Source organism: Panthera leo, chromosome D4 (assembly GCF_018350215.1).
Source record: "Panthera leo isolate Ple1 chromosome D4, P.leo_Ple1_pat1.1, whole genome shotgun sequence".
In the NCBI taxonomy this organism is placed as follows: domain Eukaryota; kingdom Metazoa; phylum Chordata; class Mammalia; order Carnivora; family Felidae; genus Panthera; species Panthera leo.
This window is the reverse complement of record NC_056691.1, coordinates 75,963,948-75,990,309: the sequence shown is the minus strand read 5'-3', so window position 1 is coordinate 75,990,309 and position 26,362 is coordinate 75,963,948. Positions and strand designations below refer to the sequence as shown.

Here is a 26,362-nt window from a genome sequence, read left to right as displayed (position 1 = left end):
TGTGCTCTGCTGTTTCCTCCTCTCGCACACCCTCCACCCTGTGCCCTGCCAGCAGGGCCCCAAGCAGGAACGTGATCTATACCACATATTATATGTTGTCCGCATGTGTGGCAATAATTGTTCCTTTTTAGTTTTCTTTATCTCAGAGCTTATGAATTTTGGAAGTTGAAGCTTTGAGAGGAGAGACACCTGGGCAGCATAGAGACAGAAGCAGGCACGTCTCCACACAGAGAGAGGACTGGGGCCTTGGCCATGGAGTCCTGAGAAGTGAATGCCCGCTTTCATGTAGAAGTTGTGGAGGGGGGCTCACATCCTAACAGACTGGAGAGTTACTAACAACTCTTCAAAATTGTACAGGGGCTGTGCAGTTTTCAAAGTGAGGCTGCAAACATTATTTTCCTTTAAGCTCAAAAGACCCCAAAGAAGTGGGAGATTTTCATGCCTGCTTGACAGATAAAGAAATGGAGACAGAGAGTCCAAGGGTCATTCAACTAATAGAGCGGGGAAAACTGGGACTGGAACTCATGTCATCTTGTTCTAAATATAGAACCACGCAGCCCCACAGAAATCAGTGAAAGGCTGCGAGGGAAAGGTGTTCTTGGCACCTACGTGCGGAAGGGAACTCTGACCACATTTTCCCATGGAAACATGTTTACCCACGGTGGTTGAGATCTGTGGCTCAAATAGTAAAGCCCTGTGTTTCAGCAATTCCCTTGCCTTCCAGTCAACTCAGCTACGTTTCATGTAGCACCTACCAGGTAAAACTAGAACAAAATTTAAAAAAAAAATTTTCCCCCTTCCCTGGTGGAGAATGCAGACATTTGCAGAAGTCACTAAAAAATAGGACCTTCTGTCTTTCTCCCGCCAAGAATCACTTTTCTTTTGCTTTTGCCAAGGTGTCCAACCAGGTTAGTAATATTCTGTCAGTGAAACAGAGACAGCATCCATGTTTAGAGTTTTTTTTTTTCAATATTTATTTTTGAGAGAGAGAGAGAGACACACAGAGTGTGAGTGGGGGAGAGGCAGAGAGAGAGGGAGACACAGAATCCAAAGCAGTTCCAGGCTCTGAGCTGTCAGCACAGAGCCCAACATGGGGCTCGAACTCACGAACCATGAGATCATGACCTGAGCTGAAGTCAGATGCTCAACCCACTGAGCCACCCAGGCGCCCCCATGTTTAGAGTTTGAAAATGAGACAAACTTCAGTCCAAATCTAAGCATGTAAGCTATGTGATTTTTTTTTTAACATTTTGGCCTTCTCTCCTTGCTAAAAATCCAAGTAGCACTGGCCAAAAAATATATTGCATGCGTCTACAGCCCCTGAGACAATGCTTTCCTCGTGGAACTCAGCTGTGACTCTCTGCCTGCTTTGTGGAGGGCTGGTTCTAGTTATGGGAGGCCTTTGAAAAGGCAAAGTAATAATTTGTGAAGTAAGGCCCGCAAACTGGTTGGTTTAGCAAATTACAACTTTAGAAACTAATATTTGAAGCTGGCATCCAAGGCCTGGTGTCCGTGTCTGTCCAAGCTGAACCTGCTAGTCATGGATCTGAGCCTCTTCCTTGCCTCCCATCTCATACGTGTTCATTCTTAGAACCTCCCTGAATAATCATCATTATCAAAATCACAAGAGCCTCCTATTATTTAGGGCCTACTTTGGGCCAAAGACTGTTAGGCTCTTTCTATGTAATATTGCCAGTCTTCACAATTCCTCAAGGAAGGTGTTATGACATTGATTTTCAAGCCAAGGAAATGGATGCTCAGAGAGAGCCACCCAAGATCACCATGCTCTTTTCCGTACCATACCAATCCATTAGGCTAGGATTTGCTAGGATTTCTGAAGCAAGAGGTTGGCCTTCTTTCAGAAGATGAGCTAGCCCTAGAATTTCTGAACTTTCTTTTTCTTATCCATAGTTCTCCTCTGTGCCACCTTACTAAAAATACCATAGTTGACTAGAGAGAATATGCAACCTAATGGTGGACAATTCCGGATTTGAATCTTAGCCCAGGAATTTACTTGCTGTATGACAAGGACAGGTCATTCAACCTCAGTTTCCACATCTGTGCAATGGAGTTTTCTCTCTCACTCCCCTTCTGGTCCACCTCTTTCTCTTCTCCCTTATTTATAATCTTAATGATCTTTCTCACAGTGTTGTTACAGAGATCAGATGGGATGAAGGATGTGAAAAGAATTTATAAAGTCTAAGTGATGACATTAACGGCGTTAATGGCAGCAGTACCTTTTTGATTTCATAAATAATGTTACCTAGGAGATGAAGACAGGAACTTCATCTGTGTTATCACTAAGTCACTGTACCTACATCCTAGGTTTTCTGGGTCTGAAGTAACAGGCATCTGGAACCTTAGATCTCAACCCTCATTTCTAAGGATACCCATGAAAGATGTGGTCAATGGAAGACACACTCCTCTAGATGTTTCCAGGTACATGAGGACTCACTATAGTTTTACTTCCTTTTCTCCTATCCAAGAAATCGTATTTATGTGCAAATAAGTGCAAGAGACATTAGTATAAAATCATCTAAATACTTGTTCTCCAAATGTGGTACTCAGACCAGCAGCAACATCAGTATCTAGGAACCTGAAAGAAATTTCAATTTTCAAGCCCCACCACAGACTTACTGAATTAGTAACTCTGGGGCTGGGGTCCAGCAATCTGTATTTTAACAAGCACCTCCCATTAGGTAATTCTGATGCATTAAAGTTTGAGAGCCATTGGTCTAATGATCTAAAAAAAGTCAAGTGTTCTTACATATTTTGACTTTACTGTTCGTGACTAATAACTTTTGGCTACCTGACTCAATAGGTCATAGCACCGTTGGAGAGACCTGCACTGGGTCACAATGCAGGTTGCACTTAAGACCCACCAGGAGGGGGCAGGTGGCTTTTGTCTTCAAGGAACAGTCATTTTGGTGCAAATCAGTTTAAACAAATAAGAAATGCATTATCTTGTGGTACCAGAAGTCCAGAGGTAAGGTGGATCCAAATGCAGCACATCAGAGACCCAGCTCTGGTTCTCTGAAAGTGCCCTTGTTTCTGGCCCCTTCCTCAGGCTGGTGCCAAGATGGCTGCCTCGTGCTGATCACAAGATGGCTGCAAGGCTTCTAAGCATTATATTCAGATATGTTCAAGAGAGAAAATGGACTCTCTTCTCCACGTTTCCATCTTAAGAGAGAGGGGAAAGCTTGTGTGGAAGCCCTCTAGCACACTTTCCCTACGTCTGGCTCATGTGCCCACCACTAAAGCAACCATTTGCAAACATCCATTGGCTTATGATGTAAGCTTTACTGTTTTCTGAGGGGTTGATCCGTTCAAAATCAGGATTCTGTCCCTAGATCAAAGAGGAGAATCAAGATTCATATGAGTATCCAAATGGGAACTGTTGAAAAATTCAGCTTACCCAGGGATGTGCTTAAAAATTCAGAGGTAGAGGAGAGGTATGGGAGGAAATTGTGCTCTAGAGGCTGAGTCCCACATCTCACTGCCCGGTGGGGGGGGGTCTTCTGAAACTCTCTTGGGCAGGTCTTCCAAAGTGCATTTCCTGTTCCATTGCCCTGCCTTATGTTGATCATCCCAGCACTTCCTTCTGTGGAACCATTCCCTTTGGCATACTCTAATCATGCCCTTACCTTGTGCATGGAGACACTGAGGAAAGGTCACTTGACAGGGGGTTAGCAGAACTGGGTGCAGGTGCTAAATACCTTACAAGAATCCCACATCTCACACTTAATGCTGTGGTGGCAAATCAGCTCCCTCTTCTGATCCTCAGCTTTCCTTGTCTAGAAAGTAAAAGTAACATCATTTGCTCGTAAGTGTTGCTGTAAGGATCACAAGAAAGAAAAGAAAAATACCCTGTAAACTACAAAGTGCTCTGGATGAGGGCAAGGATGTCAGTGATGCCACCATGAATCAGGGCTTCCCAAGGCAGGGTGTTTAGCACACACATCACACACACCCCTACGTCACAGGCGGCTGACTGGTCCTATTCATGCATACATTGAAAGGAAACTGAAGTTCTAGAAGAGTGACTGGAACACATGGGAACTCCGACAGGTCATAGGACTAGGTGACATGTTGAAGCCTATGACCACGACTGTACCACCACCTTGTAGCAAGTATGGAATGCATTACTCGCTGACCTCTCCTGAACATCGTGGATCCTCACAGCAGCTCTCTGAGGTCCCTGTAAATTAATGTGGAATGTGGAATGGGAAGGTAGTGGGGATGGGCTTGAACCTTAACCTGGGGCCTAAAGATTGACTTTGCAGGACAGAGAGAACATACCAGACAAGTAGAAGAGTGTGAACAGAAGTGTCGCCATGGGAAGATGCCCAGAACAATAAGAGAGGAGTGACTCATTCATTCATTCATTCATTCACTCATTCATTCAAAGAGATCTTGAATATCCGCTAAGCACCAGCACTATGCTAGGCTGTGGGAATATTGTGGTCTAGAGGGCGAGGCTTGGAAGGACCCTTTTCCTAGGAACTCTTGCCCTTCCCCCTACAGGGGTGGGGGAGGGGTGAAGAAGGCTGCCCACCTTCTTCTCGCCTGGCTAATGATGATGGAATGCGGACTACCACTGAATGTCCATTCACTTTTTAGTTCAGCAGGAAAGTCTGGCTTGGTTCCAGTTGGACTCTGCTGTTATCTTGCTATGTGATCCCAGACAAGTCCCTTTCCCTTCATGCCTGTTTATCTGTCTAGGAGACAAAGGATTTCAATGGTTTCTAAGGACCCTGGCTGTGACTCTGAGGATGTCAGGTGACCATACCCCGAGTCTGCATTTGAGAGGGACAGATTATTAAGAGATCTTGACTCTGATCTCAACGTTCTTTTCACTATCAGTGTGATTTTGGACACAGTCCTTGACCTTGCACTGCTGTTTCTCCAATTATAAAATGAGCACGATAATGCCAACGTCATGCATTTCTGTGAGGGTTAAGGACATCACGTTTGTGGGACACCAAACACAGTATGGACCTATAGCATGCCACGGCCTACAGTTTTCTAAACACCGTCTCCCCAAACCAATCCCCAGGGTATTCTATGCCCAAGATTTCTGAGTGAGCTGATGTCCAGAGAAGGCAGGTGAGTCACAGAGGAGGTCAGATCCCAGCCCAAGTCCCAGCCCAGGCCTTTCCTCTCCATAGAGAACCCAAGAGCTGGTGAGTCCCTCCCTCTTCTGCAGGACTTGGCTGTTCCCAGGAGGCAAGTGGAAACCTTGGGGTAATGAAATAAGTCATCACCGCTTCATAGAGCGGAAATTACTCCAAAAGGGAAATTGGACTTTCTCCCTTATGGCTCTCTGGAGCCTTGAAGATGACTACAGCAGCCCCTTCCTACCCTCTTCCTCCATTCTACCAACTTGATACCAAGCCCTCCTCCTCTTGGCTGCTGGTGGCTGGTCTGGAACATGGGTGATGCGTGCTTCCCACTGAGGACCAGTGCTCTAGTATGTACACAGCATGGCCCTGGCAAGGCCTGTGTCTGGGTGGAGAACACACAGGGAAATCACTCCTAACACCTCCATCTCCTGTGGCTTCTCACTTAAGCAATGGAATCTCAAGTAACAGCCACTCCCCATATATACTTGGAGAGGAAGGGGAGTGATAATAAGAAATACAGCTTGGTGGGAGAGCAAGAAATTTGGATTTCAGTCTGACCACGCAGTGTGCCAGTCCCACCTCTGTCACCAGCTAAAGTTTGGAGAAACTTCTTCAGCTCCCTAGGCCTGTTTATTCATGTATAAAATGGGAATCAGAATCCCAGCCTGGCTAGCCTCTTGGTATTTTGTGAAGAACTATGACTTAAGTCATTTAATACATATTTGTCGAGCACCTACTATGCACCAAAAACTATTCTGGAAGCTGAGATACAGCATTGGGGCACCTGGGTGGCTCAGTCAGTTAAGTGTCTGACTTCAGCTCAGGTCGTGATCTCGCAGTTTGTGAGTTCAAGCCCCATGTCGGGCTATGGGCGGACAGCTCAGAGCCTGGAGTCTGCTTCAGGTTCTCTGTCTCCCTCTCTCTCTGCCCCTCTCCCCAGCTAGTGCTGTCTCTCTCTGTCTCCCTATCAAAAATAAATAAACATTTAAAAACATATAGAAGCTGAGCTACAGCACCGAAGAAAACAAAATACCTCCTGTCATTGAGCTTATGTTCCCGTGGCAGGGGGAGGAGGATGGGATAAGATGATAAAATAACTGATGTACAATATAACATCAAGGAGTAATAAGTGCTTGAAATAAAAATGGATATGGGGACAGCGGTTGGGGATGCCACTTTAGTTAGGGGGTCAGAGAATACCTCTTTGATGATGTGAGTTCAGATCACTGAAGTATCATCAGCAAGGGGGAGCAAAGGGCCCTAGCTGCAGTGGTGGCCCTAGACCACTGACGTCTCATAGACCATGGTAAGGAGTTGATGGATATGAAATATACACACCGTAAAGTTCTAGTCCAGTGTGAGTGACCCTGGCCGATACCCGCTTCTTGTTTTCCAGTCTGTAAAACAAAGTTCTGAGTGGCAAGCAATGGGCCAGAAACTATACATCACGTTAAATCCATAAAATACATCATCAAAGTAGGAGAACTTACTCCCATTTATACTAGAAGATGCTGAAGACAGAAAGCCCATTTCCACTGGTATCCAAAGACATGGCTTTGCTTCCTGTGGCAGACTCCTGGCTTTAATTTTCTTTTGCCTTGCCTTTTTAATTTTTTTTTTTTAATTTATGATGACTATCCATATCTGTTTGTATTCAAAATGGGAAGCTAGTGAGGGAGAGGTGGAAATAAGGAGACAAACTGGGTACCGAGGAAAAGCTGGGGCAGAGCCGGCATTGTGGTCTCAGAGCACAGACTCCACAGATACATCATCCATATTGCTCTATTCAACATCCTTGGCATGATTAAAGGGATGAACCGACTGTGGGACACTATAAAACACACGAATGAGAATTCAGAGAGATGCTTTCATTCTTGGCTGGTACTTATTGGGTATTGACACCCCCACATACAGAGTAGGTAGAGTCTGGTGTGCCAAAAGAGTCAGTAGTGATTAAGTAGGTAGAGCATTTGAGTTCTCTTCAGAGAATGTGGAGGAATCTGACCTCTACCCTTTCCTCACCAAAGTTGAATCTCAGCCACACAGTTGGCTGCATGAACCTGGGCATATTACTGCCCCCGTGTTAGTCTTGACATCTTCATCTGTAAATTCAGGGAAACAGCTCTTAGACTTCTTGTGGAGCCGAAATGAGGTGACGTTAATGAAATACTAGGCGTGCTACTGTACAGATCGTGAGTGCTCAAGTTCAGTAGTAGCAGCATTAGTTGGAGGAGAGCAGAGAAGGCAGCAGTAGACATGTGTCCCACTCAAGGGTTATTGGAACCATCAGACACCATTAAGTGCTTAATAAACACTAGGTATTATTTTTCTCCTGTTATACCTGAAGTGAAATGAGTTATCTTCTTAGACAATCTTAGGTTGGTTCCTCTCTCGTCTTACCTTCCCTATCCTCTCTCTTGTTTTTAAATAAATGTTTATTCATTTCTGAGAGAGCATGAGTGGGGGAGGGGAAGAGAGAGAGGGACAGAGGATCCGAAGTGAGCTCTGCTCTGACAGCAGTGAGCTTGATGCAGAGCTTGAACTCACGAACCGTGAGATTGTGACCTGAGTTGAAGTTGGACACTCAACTGACTGAGTCACCCAGGCACCCCCTCCCTATCTTCTCTCTTGCCCTCCTCTCTGCCCTGACCTTGGCTGAGCTCCCTCCCAGGAATGCCATGTACAGTTGCACAGGTTTTACAGTGCACAGTACTACCACATCTAAAAACTCCTCATTCCAGTTGTAGACATTATAGTCATGTCTCTTGTTCTAATAAACCGGGATTTTAGGACCACTTGCAGATACATAGAAGCAAAGTATTTAAGGAAGATTTGCACAGAGGCACCCTATGGGCAAGCAGTGAGTCTCTGAGCTTTAGTCTTATAATCTGTAAAATGAAGGCGTGAAACAGATGACGCCTTAGGCTCCCCTTGCTTTGGGTTCTTGCAGATCCAGGTGCGTGCATTGCCTGAACAGTGCTCACGTAATCAGTCTGTGTGACTGGCAAGGGGAACTGTAATATGGGAGATTATTGGTCCCTGGAGCTCTGCCTTCACTAAAGGTATCAGCAAACTGGAGGTGACATCTCACCCTGCCTACCTCCTGGGGTTATCAAGGATCAAATGAGAGAGTGTTTTGTCAACCCTAATGGGATGTCAAATTTGAGAGATCACTTAGACACACACACACACTTCCATGTGTATGTTTATGTGTGTAGATGCAGACATACATGTTTGTTTTTACGTATGTATACCATATACATGAATACTACACATGTATACTATACTATATATGTGTGTGAATATATACCCTACTTATACACACACTCACTATATATATATATATACATATATATATATATATATGTGTGTGTATATATATATATATATATATATATATATATATATATATACATACACACACACACACATATATGTATCTCCAGTGTGTGTGTGTGTCTATATATGGTATAAACTCACAGGGCTAGTTATGAATTAGAAGCTTATGAACCATGTTTACTCATTCACTGTAACCTAAGGCATGTATTAAACAGTAGGAAAAACTGACCAGCCAAATTTTCCAAGCTTAAAAACCCTTTTATAGCTTTCATTGTGGGTTGAAGAGAGAACTTGTTTCCCCTTCTCTATTTAAAGGAAAAATTTAATATAAATTGGGAAGCAAGGAAGTCATTTTAAGAGAGTGAAAAAAATCCTGTATGTGTGTGGGAGGATAGATGAGGGGGTTTGGATGCAAATGGCTGTCACCTACTCACACTGCCTTCTTTACCTCCCAGGTCATTTCCCCTGGGATAGGTGGGCACCCCCCCCCCCCATCAAGGTTGCCCTGGTCAAATACTCAAGGGCCACCATCTCCTGTGGAGGCCCTTCTGGCCTCTGGGCATCTCCAGAAAGTCACTTCTCCCTGTGGGATCTCAGTGGGACCCCAAGGCCCTCTTATGGCCAGGTTATAGAGTGATAGGACCTTTGACTGACTTGGTTTTTGGTCCGAAGCTAAAAGGGAAGGGGACAGCATTCCCCCTCTGGGCTTAGGGTGCGTCTCTTCTGTCAAGGGGACTGGATAAGGTCATGGAGGATGGAATGAGAAGAAGGAGCATTAGCCTGCCCTTGGGAGAGCTAAGATGGCTCAGTGGCAATGGCCAGGCATTGTCCTCTTCTCCTCATCTTGCAGGGGTTGTTCTCAGTGTCCAGCTCTCTTGCTGTCTACGTCCCTCTCTGCCTCTTTTCCTCCTGTTTTTTTGTTTTGTTTTGTTTTGATATTATCCCTTTCTCTTTTGGGATAGTTCACTCCTTCCCTTCCTCCCTCCTGTCTTCCTCCTTCCTTCCTTCCTTGTTTCTCTTACTCTTGGTCTCCTTCTGTCTCCATTTATCTCTCTTTTGATCTCTCTTTGTCTCTCTTTCCATCTTTCCATTTCTGTATGACTCTTTTTCTCCTTCTCTGTTCCTTTCTATTGCTATCTATTTCTACTTCAGTCTGCCTCTGAGCATTTCCTGGCTATGAGTCTTTTTCTGACTCTTCCTCTATTCTGTCCTATTCCTTCTTTCTGTGTGTCTCTTTCATTTGGAAATGTACCTCTCTCTGCCACCTCCCAGGTCCCACCTCTTCTCAGTGATTCACCTCAGCCTGGTGGAATGGTGTTGTTTGCACGACTAGAAAAACTGAGTCATCTTTGCTGGACTTCCCTCCACCTTCCTGGCGTCTCCCTGCCGTAAGGCCTGGGCACAGGGATGGGATGAGGAGGGGAATATGCATTTGTGCACGTGCGTGTGTGTGTATTGGGGTAAGTTGGCTGGGAGAATGGAATGGCCTTAGGACCTCATTCATTCTTCTCTGGTGCCTTAACAGGGTCCCCCCAGAGCTGCCTTTGGAGAGTCTTGGTCAGATTTGGGTTTGAAGCCTGATCCCACCCCAGGAGGGAAGAAGAAAGACAAACAGAGGCTCCCTTATCTATGGAAGATACCCCAGCTATCTGCTAACCATGGGCTTTGACGTTTATATTTAGAAAAGGGAGGGCAGCTTTGGGCATTCAGCAAATTTTAATCTCTGGGCACATAGTTTACGCAGTTCTGGTTTGGGCAGAGTAAGAGGTGCTAAATTCAGGAGGATAATTCACTGTCCCTGGATTGTTGAATTTCTCCTCTTTACTTCCTGTGAAATGCTTTATGAGTTGGCATTTTCCATAATAAAAGTAATCACAACAATACAGTTTCCATTACTGAGTGTTTACCATGTGCCAGGCACCGTGCTAAGTGTTTTGCATACGTTGTGTAAATTAACTCTTAGTATGATTCTATTGATTCTGGTGAGGTAGGCATTTTCACATGCATTTTTCAGATGAAGAAAATGAGGATTAGAGAGATTAAGTAACTTGCTCGGAGGAGTCATTCAGCAAAGCCAGGATTTAAACCCAGGAGCACAGTATTGCCTTTTCTGCTACTTTTTCCTCTCCAATGGGGGTTTGATGCTGATGTCTTAGTAAGTGTAATTGTCTAAATCAGCAAATGTGCGGAGAGCTCACTAAAGGCGAGGGCCTCATTGGTTCCTTCAGGGAGTGGCTGTAAAGCTGTGTTAGTCACAGGTGGGTCTGCAGTCTGGATGAGGAGACAAGAGCACAGGGTACAGCTACTAAAACACTGTATCTCACATCAGGAAATGTGTGATCCATCCCCGGTACCTCTTCTGTAGACACATTCCTTTCCTGAGTCAGTTTTCCTTTGTGTAAAATGGGAATTTTCACTTCTATTCATGTTTCCTACCTTGCTGAGTGCTTGTGAAGCTTGAGTATGATGGCAAAGAAGGTAGGGGCATGCATTGTGAACTTTAAAGGGCTTTACAAAGGAGAAAGCTGTAAGAAGAGAATGGCAACCCTCCCCATAAAGAGAGATAGGAGTCAAAGGATTCATAGGCAGCCAGTGCGAGTGTTAAGGTGATACAGCAGAAGGCTTAGCTGGGCAGAAATGCCAGGGTTGGGCAGAGATCAAGAAGCGGTACTACTAATGACAGAAATTTCCTGGGGTGTGGGGGGTCTGGCAGCTAGACAGAGCTCAGGAAGGCTGAGACTGAAGAAGCAAAGTGATAGGCAAATATAGAGGAAAATAAAAGAGGGTCTCAGTGTTGCAATTGGTTGCAAGATCAAACCAGGCAAAGGCTGGACAAGAGTGTGATGCATGCCCTTTCTATTACGGCCATTTGCTGTGGCAGAGATGTGAATAGATTTGTAAAGTCTCATAGGAAGGCAGGGGCACAGCTCATGCTCTTTGACCCTGGATTCAGTGTTCTTTCACACAAGATCTACTGGCCTCCTGGGATTGCTCTTCCCCACACAATTCAGAGGTTGGTGTGCTGGGAAATCCCACCCCGCCCCTTGCCTAGCGGGCCTGCTTCCAGCTGGGAAGGAAGCCATGCTCATTCATCTACTTAATCATTCCACACACCCCGGCATAGGGCTCAGATGGTGAATAAGACAGGCCAGGTCCCTTTCCATAAGTCCTGGGGGAGGGAGACACTAAACAGGTGGTTGCAGGACAATGGGTTAAGGACCACAGTGGTGGAAGTGAGGGCACTATGGGAACTCATAGGAGGTACCTCATCCTTGCTGGATGGAAGGGTGGCCAAGGAAAGCTTTTGGAAAGATATCAGGTATGAGCAAAAACAACAGGCTGTCTCCACATGTTTGCGAAGTCGTGGCTGAGTCATTAGTTGATTGCCTCTCAGGCCTCACCTCTCCCCAATGTATTCAGTGAATCTTTAGTGAATGGTTGCTCTGTCCCCCACTCTTTGCTAAACAGAAACCATGAAAAAGATGGAACAAGATGGATAAGCCTTCTGAGCTCATGGAGCTCACGTTTTAGTAATCAGATGAAAATAAATAAATGAACATAGTAACTACAGGTGCTTAAAAGAAAATCAAGAGTTCTATGAAGCCTAATTAAGAGTAGGCAGCCTATGTCTGCTTTAGATAGGGTGATGCAGAAGGCTCTGAGGCGATAGGACTTTAGCTGAACTGAAGTAAGAGAAGCCCACTTTCCAGGACTAAGAGTTCTGGAAGCTCCAGCCCCAGGAGTCCTAACTTGCCCTGCATTATAGCACCTTCATCCAGCACAATGCCTTTCCCCTTCTTGGGATACAAATTCCTCTTTGCCACTGATGAGTATGTTTCCAGGTTGGTAAAGGTTCATCATCATTCCATTTTGTGTGTCCTTTGGGCTGAACACCAACATACCTCAGTTCCTCCGGAAAGATGGCCTCCTTTCCCTCCTTCTAACTCCAGAAGCAGAACCCATCTGACATTTTCATCCTCTTGCCTGTCATTCTGTGGATTTACCTCACCAACAACCCCTTAGATACACATCACAGTTTGCAGATAATAAAGCACTTTTATATTTTTTTATGGACTTAATTGAATTCACTCCTCATGTCCCTCTTCCAGAGTAGATAATGACATCCTCATCTAAGAGACAAGGAGACTGAGGTCCATAGAAACAGAACAATTAAGAAAAACCACAGGCTCTGGGATTGGATCGACCTGGGTTCAAGTGCTAGCTTCACCGTGCAGTAGGTGTGTGGGGGGCCACTTGCCCCGACTCTTTGCACCTCTCTTCTGGATAAAATGAGAATAGTAACCCCAGCTCCACCAGACTGTATACTGTTTCATCAGACTTGTGGTCAGAGGGGCTATTAGGACCCACTGTCAGCACACAACGTTTCTGCCTCTTTACCCAGAGAGGGAGACGTTGAATGAAGTGCTCGGCCCAGACAAAGTTGGAAGTGTTAGGGGAACGGAGACTCTGATGAGAAGCACATTTTGTACATTCGGTTCTTTCCACTTCACCATAGTGTAACATTTAGGAATGCAAGTTAAAAAAAGACAAGGAAGAAAAGCAAAGCTTCTGTAGATGCGTGCTGTGAGGGCAGTAAACAAGCACCGTGGTCCTCAGAGAGTGATGGTGAGGGGACCTTGGCTGTCTTTCCACTTTGCTCCTCCTCCACAAGCCTGCCCCCCCAGATCAGCTCTCCTCACACATGTTAGCAATACCCACTCTGGCCAAATGCATTAGCATCATTTGTCCTCGAGATGGTGGGGATGACGAGGGCTTGTTTGGCCCTGATTAATCCAGCGGTAGAAAAGGGCAGTCTGTATTGGCCAAGTGCATATTAATACTGAGGTTAATATTATTAAATTCCATATTAATAATAAGTTGCAGGACTCTTTGGTGGGTTGCTCATAAAAGCAACCATTGCAAATCTGCCTTGCTAAGCCGCGAGCACCACAGGGAAAGGGTGGCCCAGTGCTCTGTCCATAGTGGGTAGTCCTTTCCTTGGAACCTAGTGGGTATTTAATAATTGTTTGTGGACTGTTTCACCAGTTGGGTTTACCCAGTTGCGTCTATCCTAGACCTCAGTGAACAAGGCATGTCAGTTGCTCTTTCTGTGAATTTCTCAAACACAGGACTTGGGTCTTTGTAGCAGACACCTCTTGGGCTATACTATACCCACTTGGTCCTGGATATTTTAGCCACAGCAGTGGTGGTAGTACTGTCTATACCAAGGCTCACCTTGTACTGATAGTGACCTCAAAAGTAAGCTTCCACTTTCTGCCTCATCATGCTGTTATACAGGACCAAGGGAGCTCCCTAGGCCCATGTACATGCACAGCTTAAAAAAAAAGGCATGGGGAACTTTTCACGGGGAGGTTCTCAACCAGCAGTTATCAGGAATCAGGTGGTATGCTCTCTAGCTCCCAGCTTTCAGCCAAACGATTTGGGGAGACATCTAGGTCCCTTCTTAGAAGGTCTCTGTAGAATGGTGTTCCCATGATTCATGGCAGTAGACTTCATCATGCACTTCTATATTGATGTTTCTTTTTCCTTATTTGATTCTTTCCTCTCTCCCATGCGTGCTTCTCAGAATAACCATCTGCACCCAGACCCTTCTTTTAGTCTCTGCTTCCCAGGGCACGTAAACTTAGACATTCTTCTTCACGTTGTGTTGCCAGCCATCACCTCAGGTCACAGTACACAGTAAATATTTATGGAGAATCTGCTATGTACAGTTGCTGTGGTAAGTGATCAAAGTCCTTTCCCCATGGGGCTCATAGTGGGGTATACAGACAATACAATAATTCATCAATATATGAGAAAGATTGATAAGGTTTATGAAGAGAAAGTAGAAAAGGGGGACAGAAAGGGATTAGATGAGACTGAGTGGCTGGAGAAGGCCTTTCTGAGGAAGTAACATTTAAGTAATCATCTGGGTAAGGAGAAGGAATGATTATGCAAAAAATACAGGGAAGAGCTCTCCAGAGATGGAAGCCATTGGTGCAAAGACCCTGTGGTTGGAGAATGCAAGGCATTCTTCCTCAGAAGAATACCAGTATTGCTGGAATGAGTTAGTGAGGAAGATAATGTAGGCAATGAGGTTGGAAAACAGGACTAGAGGAAATAGGAATTGGAAATTCTCAGTGATTTTTGTTGAATAATAGAATCTTTGTATCTCTTGCCCAAGGCAGTGTTTTATGATGGGAAAGGCTCAGATTTTGGAGTCTGACAGCTATGGATTTGAAGTTCAGCCTTGTTATTTAGATGAAGTGTGACCTTAGGCAATCTGCTTGAGACCTGTAAGCTTTTTGTAAGCTTTTTTTTTTTCATATAAAATGGCAATCATAAAATCTACCTCATAGGATTTGTGTCTGGTAAGGCTCCTGGTTGCAAGTAACTGAAAACAAACGGAAAGTACTTTGGCAGAAAAGGGAAAATACTGACTCATGTATTTGAAATATCCAAGAGGATATCTAACTTCAGACCCAACCGATCCAAGGTTTCAAATGATGTCATCATCAGGACTTGGACTCTGTCCCAGGAGTTAGTCCGATTGATCAGGCTTGAGTCACTTGTTCATCTCTCGTTGGCCTCTGACATGGAATATCGGGTCGCTGACCACATGCCCATCTCTGGAGGAAGGAGTAGGCCTTAGCTCCACCGAAATCATATAGATTGACATTAGGGGAGAGCTGGTTCTCCAGTGGAAAACTCATGCACTGTTAGTAGAAGGAGGCATGGGTTTAAAGCTGGTCCAATCGATGGATGGTTCACTCGAGGACTTGCGTGGAGATGAGCCAGAAGTCCCTTCACATGACTTTTGGTAGGTATTTGCTAGACCACCATTGCCATTTTCAGAATCATTTTTTGGCAGTCCCTTCTCTTTTATATCCTGCGAGTCCTATGCATTCCTAAAAGAGGTCACCCAGGAGGCATCCTGGTTCTCCCAAAAGAGAGTTCTAATGCCCGATGCCATTGTTGGGGAGATGGGGTGTGGATCCAGCCTTCAACCACTGACATCTGGTTTTCTAGAGTCCCACACATCTCTGCATGGCCAGCCTTATGCTGGGCACTGAGGACACAGAGGTGACCAAAACACAAATCCTGCTGAAACAGCATCTCCTAGTCTGTTGGCACATGTGCAGTAGGAAAAGCATGGGATCCCATTAGGCAAGTTTCTTAGCCTTCTTTCAACCTGTTTCCTCATTTGTAAAAGCGTGGTTAACCCAAATCTTTAGATTGTATTGAAAATCACAATGGGGCTGTTTTCAATGTTTAATCAGGGCAATGTTAAAAAAAATACCTGCCATACGATAAGAGTGAATAGACATTTCCTTTCCCTCTCTCCTCTTTGCCTACCTTCCATCCTTCTTCCCTCAAACTTCTTAAATATTGCTTCCTTTAAAAACAAAAAAAGTTCTAGGGAGTTAGATATTATATAATGTATCTCAAAGTAGCTGAGTTTCACCACTAAAAATTTGGCTGTCAGACAAATTGCTGTGACCTGATGGAAATGGACATACGGTAGCAGGACTGGGGGAGCACGGACATTGGTAAACCATCCATGTAGCAGGCATACCACATAAATTATTTGTTCCTCACCTGATTCTCTGATGATGAAGAAGCAGTCTCAGAGAGCTTAATCATCCATCCGTAGATAGTATAGTTCCTAAGTGGTGGAGGCTGGCTTCAAAACCGGGTCCTTCATCTGCCCCCACAAACCCACTCTCTTTCCTCCACCTCGTACTGCCATTATGCTCGAGGTAGGAACCAGACACTGGCTCCTCAGATTTCAAGTACCGTGTTTGTGAAGAAACAAACCAATGGCAGCTGGTAAGTGTGAGGCCCTGAAAAAATGCATCTTGTCATGACAAGGTCTCTGAATGAATTTCTACATTGGCCCAACTAAAGGAATGGTGGGAAATGCAGAGCCCTGCTTCTCCTTGGCACCACAGCAAGAAGCATCCTCAGGTTAGAGAGAGACCAGGCCCGAAGCTGCCTCCAAATCCCCCTGGCGTTTCCTGAAAAGAGCGTGGAGGCTGGAGCGGGGACCTTTCTCCCCACCTGGGCTAAATAACTCACTACTCCCGCCCCTTCCATTTTGGAATTTCTTTGCTGCTTTTTCTCCCCCCACCCCCCCCCCCCCCAGCCTGTTTTCAATTTGCTCTTGTGGCCGGCTTTGACTGTGACCTCAACTCAATCAGAAGTGAGGGGGTGAGGGGAGAAGGGGAGAGAGGGGGGAAACGAGGAGGCAGGGGATTTGAGGGAGTGATAAAAGGAGAAGGGATTGAGGCAGGGGGTGGGGCCTTTCGAAAAATTACTGTGCTTTGTTGGGTTGGTTCTGAATCTCCGGCAGAATTTGTGATTGACCTCCGCTGTGGATCGTAATGAGAGCAAGGCTCGAGTCTGAGTGGATGAAGCAGTGTGTGGGGGTCTGGCCCAAGCCCACTCGGGTTACAGCCCCAGAAGAGCCATAATGGGGAACAGGCACATTCCTGTACAGCGACTCCCAACTCCCTATCTGTTTTCAAGGAAAGAAAAACAGAGAAAGAATGTTAGAATCTTGGACAGGCATGGGCTAGGCGGTGGCAACAGCAGCCCCGTCTAGGAGGGTTCTGCCACACAGCCATAACATACCAGAGAGGAGGGGACAGGGGTAGCCTAACCTGGGCAGAGTTTCCTAGTGGAAGGCACATGGAGCTCAGAAGCAAATAGGTTTGATCCTCGACTCTGCCCCAGAGTGGCTGTGAAGCCTTGAATTTGGGGTTGGGGGTGGGGTGCAACATTCCTGAACCTCTGTATTTCTTCTACCAGAGAATGTGGCAGGGTTTTAGGATTCAAACATTTTAAGCAGTAAAACTTATAAGCCAATATTTTTAGAACAGTTTTTTGTCCCCAACTTAAATAAAACGTGACCATCAGTATATAAAATAGATCAAACTGGTGTTGATCTGGCTTGAAGTTGGTGTGGGCACAGAGGAGACAGACTTCAGCCCCCACCATGTCTGCCTCTCCTTCTCCACCCTGGAGTTCTGCATGTCCTGATGGGCAAGCCGCTGCTAGAATATAGCACGTGTTGGAAACCTCTTGAACTACTTCTGTCTCTCCTAGGCTTTTTATCTTTCTCAGGGAGTCCAAGTTTAAGAAGATGGCAGGGTGGAACTCTGTGTCTATCACAGTGCCTGGCACAAAGTAAATCTAGCTCACGTTCATGTTGAAGGTAGTTGGTCAGAAATTCAGAGCAAGGTCTTCAGGTCTCAGTGGGTTTATCTCAGAGGCTAATAGGAATCACCACACAGGCTGTAAGGGCCAAGAGATGAAATGTTTGTTCCAAGCGGACCTCCCACTTTGCGTATGGCCATGGACATGATACTTTCCTTCTCTAAGCCTCAATTGTCACCTGGAAAAGGACAGGATAAAAGATTGGACCAAAAAAAAAAAAAGTTCTAAGGGCCCTTATCTCTCTCCTCTGATATGATGACAGTGTTAATGAAAACGATAATTAACACAATAGTTAACATATCTTTGAACCCTTATTGTATGTCAGACACGGTGCTAATTGATTTGTAAGCAATAGATGCAATATTTTATATGATATTCACAACATTGTACCTTAGATACTATGATTCTATCTGTTTTACATATGAGGAGATAGATGGAGGGAATCAAAGAACCTGCCTGAGGCAAGCCATAAGTGGGGGTGAACCAGGATTTAACCTTAAGCAGTGTAAATTCAGAGCCCAGCCTCTTAACCACTGCCCTGTAGTATTGTTCATTCGATTGCCAGACTTTCCATTGCCAGACGAGGTATTGTGGAACCCCAGTGCATGTGTTGAACTGCACTGATTTGCATTTGTACACAGAGAAGATCTTCCTTAGGACCCCTTCCAACAGGTGAGGAAGTGAAGGATCCCCTCATTCACCTGTCTCCATCGAAGTTACATTTAAACTTTCTGGAAGACAGTGCCAAGAAAAGCGATCTTACAACTTACTCTGTTGGTCTGTTCTTGTCTTTCAGAACCCTTCCTCTTGTCACACTACAAACTGTAGGTCAGGAACTATTTCTTTCATTGTTTCATTCCCCAAGCTAAGAGAGTGACACGCTTCAATTGCAAACTGAACAGAATTGAAAACCTCACTTTCGAACACTGTTGTTTTTAAACTTTCTCTAGGAGGCAGCATAGTATAAAAGAGAAAGTATGGCTTCCCAGTTAGGAGGATACAGGTTCAAATCTCAGCTCTGTCCCTCCTGAAATTTGTGAGCTTAATCCCAGCTTTACAACAGAGATGCTAACATTTAACTCCTTAGGATTGGATACTGATACTGTGATGATTAAATAAAACAAAGAAGAGTTGGCACTGTGTCACTTCCTTTCCTTTTGACACTTTCCATGCAAAGGTCATCATGTCTATGCAGTCCCAAATACAACTGGGTGCTGTATGTCCTTATACTGTCCTCCATATGACTAGTTATGTGTTCCAGGCTATCCAGTTTCTTCCTTCGAACTAAATCTTAAAGCTTAGAGCTGTGTTCCTGTCTTACTGACCTGTCAGGCATGTTATAAAGCTTTTATCCAGGGTCCAATTGTTCTGAAATGCATTGAAACATCTGGAAAGCTATGCCCATTTGTGAATGAATGTCAGCCATATTTTGGCTTGAAGACCGTTAATACTGGCCACAGAAATCCTGAATTCCCTCATGAGGGGCCAACTCTTTCAATGGCTATCTAGAAACAAATTGAGAAGCAGACAGACATGGATCCAAGCTCAGAGAAAACAAATGTAAGTTGCCAAACTTAAAATCCTAAGAAACCACGAGAGACAAAGCCCTTACTCCAGTGAGTAATTCTATGTTTTTCCCCCTTTTCTTCATTTTTCACCCTATATGTTTCTCTGCTTTGGTAGCTGTTGGAAGAGAGACATTGTCTGTTTATGATTTTACTGTGGAAGAAGCTGACATAAGAGGCCTGTGAAAGAAACAGAGGATGCCAACATCCTTGATGAATAAAGCTTTCATTTACCTTTTTGGTTTCCAACTGCTGGTTCTAGACGGCTGCCGGTCTAAGAATCTCTTCTTAGATTCTTTCATTCTGGACTCCAAACTCAGTAACAGTTACTGATCCCGTATTACAGAAGGGAAAACTGAGACTTTCAGAGGTTAGGAGACTTGCAATAAATGGTGGAAGTAGAATTCAGTCCCAAGCCTGTCTGACAATAGCAGGTGAACTTGCATGTTGCTGACATCAGCCTGGTTCACATGCTTCCCTCTGGCACCTACGTATCAAGTCTATGAACTGTAGATGTCTTTGTAAAAAAGTAGAAAACAAAGAACACTACAATCAGATCTGCTCTATCAGACCCTATGGACAAGTACGTTATCGAACGTTTGTTTACCTGAAATCCTAGGGCTTTCCAGAGAGTTCAAGTCAGACAAGTGTTATATCATTCACCTGTGAGTGAAGAATGAAACTTTTCTTTGAAACACCAGCAGGCTGTGATCTATATATTTGGCTTTACCAGTTCCGTGGTAGAGAAGAGCTCTGTGGCCTCCTTGGGTCACAGCCTTCTCAGGCACTTGGCCAATATTATTACTGTTCCATGTTGGTTCTAATATATTTGATTGTCCTTAACATCAAGTGGAGAGGATTTAGTCGAATGGACTTCTTCCTCTTGTCGTTATTAAGAATAAATGAGAAGAGAGTGTGAGGCATTCCATATTAGACAAGAAGGAGAAGGAATGAATGGTAAGGACGCTTCAAATCATTCCATACTGTGTGGTATAAAATAATCCACGTGTTTGTTTTGCTCCTAAATCATCCCATTTTAGAATTGGAAGGGAACTTAAGAGGCCATTTAGCCTGGTTCATTTATTTTATCTATTTTTAAGTAATTTTTTATTGATTTTTTTCTTTGTTACAAAAGTAATACATGTCCATTATCGATGATTAAAAAAAAAAAAAAAACAGAGATAAGCAAAAATAAGAGAGAAAAATACCCATGATCTCACTTTCCAGACAAAGCCACTATTGTACATTTTTTTTTTGGTAATTTCTTCCTTCTCTTTTTAAATAGATAAACATGTAAAACTTCCACCAAAAATTAGATTATTCTGTAATAGTGTAACCTGTCTTTTAACTTAATATCTTTTCATATAACTTCATATGCTTCCACAATCTTGTTTTTAATGGCTATAAAATGTTCCATTGCATCACTGAACTATAAATGATACTGCTATTTCTATATCATTGAACATTTAGTTGTTTCTAAATTCATCCTGGTTTAAATGGTACTGTAACGTTTATCCACATATCTTAATCTTTGTGCACATCTATGTTTTTATTTTCCTTTTTCAAAAGCTCTAATAGTGATCCTACCACTTTCACTCTACAGAAGACAAAACTAAGGCACAGAGATGGGAATTTGGTTGGCCAAAGCCATCCAGCAAATTCTTAACAGAGCTAAAAGTAGAACCTGAGATTTTAGATGTCCAGTTATTCCTTTTAGTTAGGTCTATTTCTACTAAACTTCAGCTGCTTCCTAAAATCCAGTGTCTAGATTGATTTTTAGAAATCATGGAGTTCAAGGCTCCTGTTCTTCCACTGTCCCTTCCTGTCCCATGGCCATCACTTATCAGGCATGGAACTTTTTCCCCCTTGGTTGGACCAGGTCTCTGTCCATCTCAACATAACACTTCACGAATCCAGAACCAACATAACACTTCCTGAATCCATGAGCCACTTCATGAATCCAGAATCCAGAACCAGGATACTTCATGACTCCACTTCATGCGTAAGAGTGACCATGTAACAGGAAACCTGTCTTACATCCTTGGTCCAACTCCTTTGTTACACCAGCAAGGAGAATGCAGTTCCTGGAAGGAAGGTCTTGCTCAAGTAGTTAAGAGGAAGTTAATGGCAGCAATAAGACCAGAATAGTTAGTCTGGACAGAAAGCACGATGCACCTTTTGCCTTTTCGTATATTTTTATTGCACAATAATTTACCTCATTTGAGCCTTCCTACAATTTTATAAAGGCAGATATTAGTATGCCCACTTTACAGTTGGGAAAATTCAGGCATAAATTTAAACAAAGAGACATTAAGGCTAGATACTATTCTGTCATTCATATGCTATGCTTGCGTTGTCCACTAATCCTCCTGATAATGGTATCCAGACATTTCTTGGGTTCGGACAGCAGCAAGGATGTCTGCTCACCAAGGCCCGAGCTGGGGAGCTCATCTTTCTTTGTCTCCCTCCAGGAGAATTCCTGAGTTTTGCCGATGACTTACTCTCTGGCCTGGGCACATCTTGTGTAGCAGCTGGTCGAAGCCATGGAGAGGTCCCTGAAGTCAGTATCTACTCCGTCATCTTCAAGTGTCTGGAGCCCGACGGTCTCTACAAGTAAGATGTGCTGGGTGCGTGGGGGATGTGAAACAAGATGATTTCAAGTCTGGGAGGCAAGGCATGAATAATCTGTCCAGGCAGCCAAACGTTTTATAGACAGCCTGTATGTGCACCTTCAGATGCTAAGGTTTGGAAGTATCCATTGGAGAAGTGTGGCCACAATAGGCCACAGAATCACACAGGGTTAGTGCTGGAGGGCCCAGGGAGGCCAGGAACACAAAAGCATTTCTTCTAGTGATGAATAATCTGCAGCCCAGAGAGGAAAAGTGGTGAGTTAGCAAGGAGGGCTGGGATAGGAGTCCCTGCCTGGTGTTCTTTTCTCAATTCCATGATATCCCCTCTGAAAAAATACTTAGATTTGTATATCTGAAGTATGTATACATGCAGCATATATATATGACATATATATATATGTATGTGTGTGTGTATATATATATATATATATATATATATATATATATATATATATATTTGTTGTTAGTTTTATTAGATTCAGCTTCCCCCTCCTTAGAAATAGTGCCATTATCACTCCTTCACAAAATATATTAGAGTTACTGCATCCAAACTTCTAGTGATACAAAAGGAAGTCATTCTGAGGCTCATCTGTTAATCTTAGAAAAGGGGCTCGTTTTTCTTTTGTTCTCCCCTCAGTGAGCATTTGCCACATTGAGATGCATCCATCAAAAGCTATAATATAGAGTTCTAGAGACAAGCTTTCTTCATGTACCCTAGTTACAAAACTATAGGGCACCTCCCTTAGCCTAGAAAGCTGAAGTTATTAACAAGGAGGGCATTATCCACAAATTATTGAACTCAGTTATGTTTTTCTTTTATTTACTCAGTGATCCATGCATTTATCCATCCTTTACCCAATCATTAACCCATCCCTCCTTCCATCCATTTCTCCCCCCCTTCTTCCCTTTCTGCATCCATCTATCTCATTCATCCATATATCTGTTCTTCCTCTCTTATACTCCACCATTCATTCACTTATTTATTCATCACTTCTTTCATTCATTCCATTTTTATGTATTCATTCATTCACTCATAACTCATTTACTTATTCAGCAGACATTTTCTGAAGAGTTCCTATGACTTGGTACTGAGCTAAGAAATGCAGGTATGAATGTGACTATGACAAGGGTTCTATTCTCAAATAACTTAGAACTTAATGATGGTATGAAAGGCCACAGACCGTGAATTCCGATCTGGCTTTGACATTTTTAGTTATGTCATCCTTTACCTCTATAAGCCTCAGTACAACAGTAATAATAAAATCTATTTTGCAGAGGCACATGAGAATTAAACAAAAAACACCCCAGCACAGTATGTATGTGCTCAGTAAGTATTAACCCCTTCACAATGTGAATCTCTTTCACCTCCAAACCATATCCCATCCCCACTTCCTCTGGAAGGCCATGACTTTTCTAAAGACCATGGCATACTTTAGAATATCCAACATATTCAGGCTCATTGGTAACATCCAACACATTCATGCACCAAATTCAGGAATATCCCTATAAGCTAGAGAGTGGGCCTCTGACCCTGGCTCTGCCACTGACTATCTTGTAGATGTTGGGATCCAAGTTTTACTTTGTACAGAATAGCAGAATCAACTGGGGACAGTGAGAGCTCTGGAAATGGAATCCCCAAAATACAATAGGCTATCAAATCTCTTCTGCTGGGACATCTTGGCAAATCTGCCAGAGGAAGTAGCATTTGCCTCAAGCCTTAACTGCTGACCTGGGATCCAGATCTTGAGAGCATGACTCCACTGCCTCTTAATCAACAAGTGCTGACACCAACCTCTGGGTGTCCAGGACCACCGCATCTATCAAATGTATGTGACTAGATTAAGAGCTCTGAGGCCTTTTCCAACTCTGAAAACTGTGATTATGTGAAGAAAGTAACATTTTTGAAAGACTTCATGATGACTGGCTTCTGGTCCCTTTGTCCCTCATTAAGCACATAGACTGGAGGCAGACAGATCTGGGTTCACATCTCTCCCCTGCACTTACCAGCTGTGTGACACCTAGTGAGCCTGTCAACCTTCTGAGCTTCCATGTCCTCCTCTGTGAAAATGTAGATAATAACAATGTCTGATGCACTGGGACCTGAAGTGGATTTGATAAGCTAGTGCACAAAAGCTCTCCACTTGGTGATGAGTTCCCAGTAAGAGCGTAAGAAGTGTTAGCTGTTATCACTGTTGTTCTTGTTGTCCTTGTTGGGCTAATGGTTAATTTTAATCCCCTCCCCGTCCATTCACCAACTACTGGGACAACATCTAGCAGAGAGGGCCAGAGCCCTGGAAGGTGGTTCCTATCCAGTGAGAAACAAGTAGTAACCCTGTCTCTGGGTGACATTGTAGAGTCCGGGCATTAGGCAGTCTGGAATCCTACAGGCCTGTTATGTAGAGAGCAATGAAATGTCTTATGGAACCCCAAAAGCAATTAACCCTGAAAGCTGACAAATCAGTCGAATCCTTTCAAGATGATGGTGGTTTTCCCTCACTTCTTCTTTCCCTTACTGCTTAACACCCATGACCCCCTTGCCATGTCGTTAAGTGGGACCATCCTTTCTTCTTCTGTCCTGGAAATGTATTTGTCATGAGTTTGTCATTCCTAACTCTGAACACTTCTTTCTTTTATTTTCAAAACTGATTTTATTAAATGGCTGTGGAATCTGGGCTGCTTCAACAAGGATCCCAGGGTGTGGTTTGGACCCATCTCTCATCCTATTGGTGACTCTCCTTCCATGAAGTCTGACCAACACGGTCGTGAGTTTTAAAATAGTTCCATTGTCAGTTCTTGGGGCTTCTTATTTTCTGCTTGCTCATTCCTTACCAAAATCAGTTTTCTTACTCTTGGGTCCAAAAGGCTGTGTATGGAAGTAGGAAGAGCATGGGCTTTGGGGACAGACTAAACTGGGTTCAAATCCTGATTCCGCCCTCTACTCATGACCTGCCCTGGGGAAAGTCATTTCTCACTGCTCGATGCAACAGTGTCTTCCTCTGGAAATAGGGAGCTGGTAATTGTTCTCATATCACGGGGTTAAAAGGAAGAGCAGTAAGTGACAAACTCCACAGACAGGGGTTGACCAGAATGCCTTGCATATAGTTACTGCTTTGTTCTTCTTGACTCCATCACTTGGTATCTGTGTCTCTTCCAAGGACAACCAAGGGAGAGCCATTTCCTATGGAGCAAGTTGAGGTGCTACTGGCCCAGGATCCTTTGGGAATGAAATAGAATGAAAAGAGAGCATGAGCCCACACCCCTGAGTTTTAATTAAGCACAGGGCACCAAATCTCTCATCCACCCTGCCAGAGATATAATAGGATTCAGGTGGAGAGGGCCAGTCTCTCAGGCAGGAAGTCTGCATTCACATCTCACTACCACCACTTCCATCTCTGGGACCTTGGGCTAAACGTTCATGTCCCCTTCTTGTTCTGCAGTTCTGGCACCTTCAAAGTGAAGGTGTGTTAGATCCACCCCAGCTTGAGAGTTCAGAGAATGCATACTTTTGCCACGAGATTTCTTCTCATTCTTTCTCTCCCTTCTTCTCCTCCTGGGCTCCTGTCCTTCCTGCTTTTCTGCCTCTCTCACTTGTTTTTACCCCACTGTGCCTCCTTGTGTCTCTCTGTTCATCTCTCCTGCCTTTCATTCATTCTCTGTGTAAGTCTATTCTTCATAGCTTGCTGTCTGTGTCTATCTGCCATTCTCCCAGTCATTCTGACTTTGCCTTTCTCTTTGTTATTCTCTTCTGTTGTTGTGTGTGTACCTCAGTTTCTCTGTCCTGTTTCTTATTTGAGTGTGGGTTCCTCTCTCTTCGTCTCTCTCTCTCTTCATCTCTCTCTCTCTCCGCCTCTCTCATTCTTTCTCTCTCTCTCTCTCTCTCTGAATCTCTACTCCCTTTCTTCACTCCACCAAGGAAGGCAAATTACTTTTGCAGCCCCTTTATCCATGTAGTTTTACAAAGCACCACTGGGTTGAGACCAATTGGGGGAGGGAAAGTCAAGGCTGATTTTCTGTCCTAAGCTCACCCTGGTGTAACAAAACAGAAACCTCAGCATTTGGGCCCTGTCTAAATTGAATTTCCTTGTTTGTTTCATTTGTTTTGCTTTTGAATGAAAACAAACAAAGAGAAGCAGAGGAGAGGGTCTCCAGAAGGTCTGACAGTGTGGCCAACTCCTGCACCCTTGGGTTGTTGGAACTGGAGAGTGACCCTGAGAAGGAATCTCCACTCACAGTGGATGGGTCAGGCTGGGCTAGGCATCCATGGTCTTCCCTGCCCTTGCCTGGCTAGAGGCCTAGATACCCTTCTTGTCACCACTCCTCAATTTCCTATTACCCAAGGTAATTAGCCTCTGTCTTGTCTTGGCTGCTTTGCCTTTCTCAAACCATGGATGACTGCCAAAGGGTCCTGAGCAAACATGCAGTGGCAGCCAGGCCCAATTCCCGGGGAGGGGGACTCATTCCCACACATTCAGAGGCTTGCCCCAGG

At 44.1% G+C, this 26,362-nt stretch overlaps 1 protein-coding gene across 1 annotated transcript in view; it reads left to right on the top strand.

Moving 5' to 3' along the window:
* Window positions 1-26,362, top strand: part of ASTN2 (astrotactin 2) — an 874,784-nt gene that overhangs the window by 798,591 nt on the left and 49,831 nt on the right. Inside the window, exon 20 of the mRNA XM_042912372.1 lies at window positions 21,718-21,859. Within this exon, the coding sequence (XP_042768306.1) occupies window positions 21,718-21,859 (142 nt within the window). The remainder of the gene's footprint in view (window positions 1-21,717; window positions 21,860-26,362) is intronic.